We start from the raw sequence: 7,265 nt of genomic DNA, 5'->3' as shown, positions 1-7,265 counted from the left end.
CCAAGTCTTGCAGATGTATGGCCGTAAAGTGGGCTTTGCTCTTGATCTTCCTCCTCGTAGGCGAGATGAAGACATGTTATATAGCCCTGATCTTGGTAAGGCATGACTATTTCTTTTGCAACCTTTTCTTTGTCATTTTTCACGTTGGCCCTATTTAATCTGTTGTTCATGACCATCAGAATTTAGGAAATTAATGAGGATTCTTTATATATCTAATAGGTGTATGAACGGATAAATCATAGAATCTCCCAAGTACAAGAATCATATACCAGAATATATAGAAAAGTTTATTATGCTATTTAACTTCAGTCTTTTCTCAGAGTTGCTGGTAGCATCAGCTGGCCTTGAACTCACAGTCCTTATGCCTCAGGTCCCAAATGCTGGGATTATAGGCCCACACCCTCATGCCTGGCCTGCATTAATCAGGCTTACAAATACCACATTCTTACTACCAATGCCTTAACATTAGGTTAACTATCTGGAAATTATTGTCATTAGACTATTTTTTCACTGTGTATGGTTTCTAAATGTAATGTTTTCCAATTTGGGGTTTTTGTTTTTTTGTATTTTTTTTTAAATATTTGGTACAGGGTCTCACTACATAGCTCGGACTCATGGCAACCCTTCTGTTTTCAGCCTCCCCAGTGCTGTGATTATACATGTGCCAGACCACACCCAGTCTCCGTGGCTGGCTCAGCGCACCCCTGGTGTGGCATGTGGTGCCAGGCATCAAATCTCGGTCCCTGCACTTGCCTAAGCAGGTGCTTAGTCTGCTGAGCTATCTTGCAGGCCCCAAATTTGAATTTTGTTTTACTTTAAAACTTACATTATCAAAAGGAGTATTTAGAATTACCGTCTGGTAAAAATAGCCAAACTATGTGAATAGCTGTAATTATGTGCTGAATTTTTGGTGAAACAGGTTCATATTCTGAGTTACCCAGTGAATGTAGATCCTTTATTTCTGGATGTTGTGGTGGGGAGCCCGAGTCCGTATCACTTATTCCGTGCTCTCCCCGCTTCAGCGCAGCGTGGTCATGATGACGATGTTTCCAGCACCAGTGAAGATGACGGCTACCCTGAGGACATGGATCAGGACAAGCACGATGACAGCACTGATGACAGTGACACAGACAGGTCAGATGGAGAAAGTGACGTGGACGAGTTTATGCACCGAGACGATAATGAGCGAGACAACACCGAGGAAAAGAAGGCAGGTGTGTGCAGATGGACTGCTGCAGTCCTGGCCAGCGAAGAGCACAGCTAAAGGCCCTGATTTATCAGGAGTGAATGTGATTGTGAGCTCTTGAAAAGGAGGGACCACAGTTGTGTTCACCTTATGTCTCAATATTTTGAAAAATTTTAGAACATAGTATTTAGTGGATATCAAGGAGGAAATAGTATATGTAGCTTAATAGCATAAAGATAGGCCACAGGAAAGAAAAGAGAATAACCTTTTGTTTTTCTTCCTAAATAAGCTTTTTTAGATGTCCTTTCTTGCTCCTTGAATTTTCTGTATTGATGGTGTCTAAACAAAAACCAGAATTATAATTATAATTCTTGGACCTATATAAGTGGAATCATGAACTCTTATTTATGGTGTGTGTCATTTATTGTTAAAAATTTTGTGCAGTGTAATAGCAATGCAAAGTGTCCTGTTAGCGTGCATCAGTAGTGGAGCTTTTGGGATTGTTTTTGTAGCCTATACTTGGCATACACAGTATTTATGTGTAGCATTAATATATATAATGCTAATATTAATACAGTAATCCCTCATTGTTTTGTGGTTCAACTTTCATAAACTCAACTGTTCCATGGATTTTCAAAAACCGTTGCAGTAGTCCCTTGCTATTTTGCGGTTTGACTTTCATGGATTCTGTTTTCTCAGGTTTTCACAAACTATTAATCTAAATTATTTATCACAGATTTTTCACTATATTGCAGGATTTTGTAGTACCATGAGTATACGTATATTACATAGGTTTATGGATTTAGAAAATGGCTAAGAACATTAGAAGTGTTTTTCAAAGTGTGGGAAAGGTTTATAAGAGTGTGGGAAGGGGAGCCTCAGAGGTAGCTCAGCAGTCTAAGCACCTCCCTAGGCAGATGCAGAGACCCAGCTTCCATCCCTGGTACCCCATGCTGTGCCAGCCCAGCCCCGAGTGCACCGAGCCAGCCACCAAGCCTGGGCATGCTGGCACACACCTAGTCTCAGCTCTGGGGAAGCTAACACAGGAGGATCACCCTGAGTCTGATCTGCGTAGTGAGACTCTGTACCAAATACATTTTTTAAAAAGGGTGAGAAGTATTTAGAAAGCCTGAAAACATATATATAAATACTAAAATAAATACAGAGTTGTTACTTCACCAATTTTCATGTATCATAGGAGTGTCATTTGCCTCCGCAGTTAGTGAGAGACCACTGTGTCTACAACATGACAAATGCTTTGTTTTGATTTGCTTTGTTTTGTTTGGTTTCGCTACTGGGGAGTGAACTCAAGACCTTGCGCTTGCCAGGCAAGTGCTTATTCTCTTGGGCTATCTTCCCAGCCTGTAATGATAAATAATTCTACTATTTTTTAATCTTGACTACAAATAAGGAGTGGTACAGAGAAATTATATTAGAAAAGTATGAAAGACTCTTAGGGACTAATGCAAGAAAATAAAAGCTAGGGTCACAGCAGTTCTATTTTTGTCTGTATGGTCTCTTTACCTTTTTTTTTCCTTTTTCTACCAACTTTTTCCTCATATATACTCATCACAGATACCCTAAAAATGTCTGCCCAAACTTTGATTTGATACTCTTCCTTTCAGCTAATATGTATTGACTTTTTACTATATTCTAGGCATTTTTCTAAGGATGCAAGCCAAAAGTTTTGCCTGCATGGGATAGTTACCTTCAGTGTTTGCCAACTAATGCTCCTGATAGTTTACCATTAAGCATGGGTTTAATCATCTGTAGAGCGCAGCTCTTACCAGGTTACAAAGTATCTGTTCCAGCTTGCCACCCTCCCCCACCACTCCCCAGTGTGGGGAGTCAGACTCAGGACCTTGCACTTGTCAGACATGTGCTGGGCCACTGAGCTATCTTCCTGGTCTTTTAAGCATATTTTTTAAGCATCTGTTGGACATGGGTTTTGCATTGTTTGTTTTTTTTTTTCTTTTTAAGTTGCTTATTATAGTGAATTCATTACCTTGCTAGCTCTTCTTTGTGAAACCATCCTATGTATGTGGAAGCAGCCTGCATGCTTAAGACATAGTTTTTTGTTGTTTTTTAAATACTGTTGGATTAGTACTGATATTAAGGTTTTTCTAGCTTTATGAGGTATCTTGCTTTCCATCTCTTCCTATACCTTTTTTCAGAGAACTTCTGTAACAATGTACAGCAGAATTGCATCATAAAATTATTTGTAACATTTAAGGAAGTAAATCTTAGTTCCTTATGTTTTGTGCTTATATCCTTTCCATTAAGATTTATATATTTTAATTTACTGTAGCATGTGTTTAGTGCAGTTATCTCCCCCCCCCCAACCAGGCATTGAACTCAGGCCTTTGTAGTGCAGCTTTAATGTGTCTATTTCTGCAGCTCTGTCCAGTAATAGTTGTAGTTACATAATACTTTTGAGTTCTGTAGTAAACAACTGAAGTTTACTGATCTCTGTCTTCGCTGTCCCACCCACCCTGGACCCCTTAGGTCTGAGTGTGCGGTTTGCAGACATGCCTGGGAAATCGAGAAAGAAAAAGAAGAACATGAAGGAACTGACGCCTCTTCAAGCCATGATGCTGCGAATGGCAGGTACGGCAAGGAAGAAATAGTGCCTCGCCTTTTGGCTGCACTCATGTACAGTTTGCTATTCAGGGCCTCTCAGACCCCTGAAGCAAATAATAAGTTTGAGTTTTATAACAGTTAATTCTGGAACCAGTAACAGGCTGCCCTGAGTTGTCCTGCGGGCCTTTCCACGCAGCTCTGTCTCATTCTAAGGCCTTGGTAGGTCCATTCCCCTGCACCACACGAGCACCATGCTCTATGATTCTTCCACATCTCTGGCTTACTTTGGAAGACTAGTTGTTAATTTTTTAGAGTGGACTTAATGAGCATTGGCATTAGCCTGTGCTTTTCTCCAGGATGGAAAAAAAAAATCAACTTCATTTACACAGTTTTCATGTTCTTTCAGGTCAGGAAATCCCTGAGGAGGGTCGGGAAGTGGAAGAATTTTCAGAGGATGATGAGGAGGAGGATTCAGAGGATTCTGAAGTAGAGAAGCAGTCACAGAAGCAGCACAAAGAAGACTCTCATGAGGGTGCAGCCACAGCTTCCTCCCAGCAGCAGGCGCCCCCTCAGTCCGTTCCTCCTTCTCTTGGGCCCCCGCCTGCCCCACCTCTGCGGCCTCCAGGACCACCCACGGGCCTCCCTCCTGGCCCACCACCAGGTATCTTAATGAGATTCAGGGGCCTTTAAACAAAAAAGGGGATACAGATGAATGTCCATTTTGTATCTGTGTATTCAAAATGGTTAGGATAGATATATAGTTACGTTCTCTTAATGAGCAGAGGGATTCGTTGTAATAGTGTTTGTAAATAGGATATCATGTCTGCATCATGTACAGCAAATAACCACTAGGAAGAATGTATGCAATGTGTTAATTCTTGAAACTGTCCTACCAAAAAAATAAAACAAAAAAAAAGCATCCTGACTTATATTCTGATTGCAGCTTATTCTTGAACTATTTAAGAATTTTTCTTATCTTTGTATATTGTCAGTCCTGGAAAATAAAAATAAATGATTTGTAACAAATCCAGTACCTTTTAATGGTGCTTTGATAATTGTTGAATGAAGGTACCTAATTTTGAGGTTAACTTCAGTCAAAGCATTTATACCACAGTTTATACCACTTCATGTATCTTTGATGTGTGTATTTATCTTTTTTCTCTTTTCAGGCGCTCCTCCATTCCTGAGGCCACCTGGAATGCCAGGGCTCCGAGGGCCTCTACCCCGGCTTTTGCCCCCAGGACCACCACCAGGCCGACCCCCTGGCCCTCCCCCTGGGCCTCCTCCAGGACTGCCTCCTGGTCCCCCTCCACGGGGCCCCCCACCCAGGCTGCCTCCGCCGGCACCTCCAGGTGACGCTTTGGGTTTCTGTAGTAGAAACCTGTTTTGCTATACTTTCCCTGTGCTCTCAGTTTTGTCACATCTCAGTCTGTTGAAATCAGAGGTGTCTTGGGCCAGGGAGATAGCTCAGCAGTTTAAGCACCTGCCCAGCAGGTATAAGGTCCTGAGTTTGATCCCCAGTACTGCAAAAAAAAAAAAAAAAAAATGAGGTGTCTTAATGATCAGTGATGGTTTTCATTGCTGTTGGCCTGGACTGATGCAAAGTTCCTAAAGTAGATATTTTCATTTGTTTCCGTCTGTCAGTTGTGGGGCTTCATGGCCATTGACAACATTGAATTGAATTTTATATTTGAATTATTTTGCTTTTAGAAGTACAGTTGTAACTATGAAGCCATTTTGTGCATCTGGATGAGTTTCCACTGAAAGTTTTACATCGCTGCTGGGCCTGGGTGCATACCTATACTCCCAGCCCTCTGGAACACTGAGGCAGCAGAGTCCAAGTTTGTGCCCAGCCAAGCAACTTAGTGAGACTATCTCAAAATAAAATATTTTATTAAAAGATAAAAGAGGTGGGAATGTAGTTCGGTGGGAAAGTCATTGGATTCAGTCCCCAGTGCTACAGGAGAAAAAAGTCAGAAGGTTTAGTGCCTCAGCTTAGATTTTTTTCTTTCTTAGTGGTATACAGAATAATTATAGATATATGTAACCAGCAGCATCTAAGATTTAATGAAATATAGTGCTTTATATTCAGAGAACATTATAATCCGCAGTTGCTGAAATAATGATGATTGTATGCCTCAACCATAAATAGTACCTTAAGTGTTTCCCAGGAATCACATGTTGTGATATGTTTTCTCATATCCATTTAATTGTCATATCACGTCCATTTAATGACCAGGAGTAAACATGTATTTCCTGCCCTCCGAGTTTACGCTTTTCGCACTGGTAGTGGTGTAGAAATAAGTCAGGAATGAGGGTGGACCCTTGACCCATACTTTAATGACATCTGTACTCTTCAGGAAGAGTAGTATCCTCACATGTAAAGTTTGAGGTAGTATTTGAAACCTGTTGGTAATTAACTTTATATACTATAGGGATACAGGATAAAGGTGAGTATTTTCTTCCTTTACTATCAATCAAAATATATTCCTGAGTTTTGAATAGTATGGTTTGAGTTTGGCTTTTTTCTGAAAATGTATCATGTTTTAAGATGTATTAACCTGCATTAAACATGGTAGTTTAATAGCACTTCAAGTGTAGTTGATTAGAAGTTAACTAGCATTAGTTCTGGGGCTTACTTGGCTCTTTTCCTCCGATGTAGGCCTCCCTCCGCCACGTCCCGGCATGATGCGCCCACCTCTGGTGCCTCCCCTTGGACCTGCCCCACCTGGGCTTTTCCCACCAGCTCCCCTGCCAAACCCAGGGGTGCTAAGTGCCCCCCCCAACTTGATTCAGCGACCCAAGGCGAATGACACGAGTGCAGCCACCATTGAGAAGAAAGCCACAGCGACCATCAGTGCCAAGCCACAGATCACCAATCCCAAGGCAGAGATTACTCGATTTGTGCCCACTGCGCTGAGGGTACGTCGGGAGAATAAAGGGGCCACTGCTGCTCCCCAAAGAAAGCCAGAGGATGATTCTGCTGTGCCTCTTGCCAAAGCGGCCCCCAAATCTGGCCCTTCTGTTCCTGTCTCAGTACAAACTAAGGATGATGTTTATGAAGCTTTCATGAAGGAGATGGAAGGGCTGCTGTGACAGCTGTAGATGGCAACACAGGCTCGTGTTCCAGCAGCTCATGGAGCAAGACACGTGTAGTAGGACTTGGGTGAAAGAGCCACTTCCGCTGTCAGGGTGTGTGCTAATTTCAGATCGAGGAATATTTAGAGTTTAGCCTTGTTGGAATTTCCTGCACCTGAGAGAGGGTGTTTCATCTGGAAGAGTGGTCACTGAAGCAGCGCTGCTAGCAGCTGTTCTCTTCCCGCCACTGTTTTCATCCCATTGCTTCCTCTTCTCCAGTTTTTTCATGTAAATATTTTGTAATATTTTACTTCTAGTGAAATGGATTGCAATGTCATTTCATAATTCAAAGTAAGATATGGGAAGAGAAAATGTACAATTCTTTGATTAAAATTATTTCCCACTGACCTAAACTTTGTTT

At 41.7% G+C, this 7,265-nt stretch overlaps 1 protein-coding gene across 1 annotated transcript in view; it reads left to right on the top strand.

The window, feature by feature from the left end:
- The window catches only part of Wbp11 (WW domain binding protein 11), a 19,402-nt gene extending 12,485 nt beyond the window's left edge, over nt 1-6,917 (top strand). The window contains 6 exon segments of the mRNA XM_023709468.1: nt 14-95; nt 1,023-1,214; nt 3,692-3,793; nt 4,173-4,427; nt 4,936-5,118; nt 6,429-6,917. Of these exon segments, the coding sequence (XP_023565236.1) occupies nt 14-95; nt 1,023-1,214; nt 3,692-3,793; nt 4,173-4,427; nt 4,936-5,118; nt 6,429-6,862 (1,248 nt within the window). The 3' untranslated portion in view covers nt 6,863-6,917.
- Nucleotides 6,918-7,265: the final 348 nt, after the last annotated feature.

This window comes from Octodon degus, unplaced genomic scaffold (genome assembly GCF_000260255.1).
Source record: "Octodon degus isolate 3935 unplaced genomic scaffold, OctDeg1.0 scaffold00012, whole genome shotgun sequence".
Lineage (NCBI taxonomy): Eukaryota > Metazoa > Chordata > Mammalia > Rodentia > Octodontidae > Octodon > Octodon degus.
Note: the sequence above shows the minus strand (reverse complement) of the source record. Positions and strands in the feature narration are given on the sequence as shown.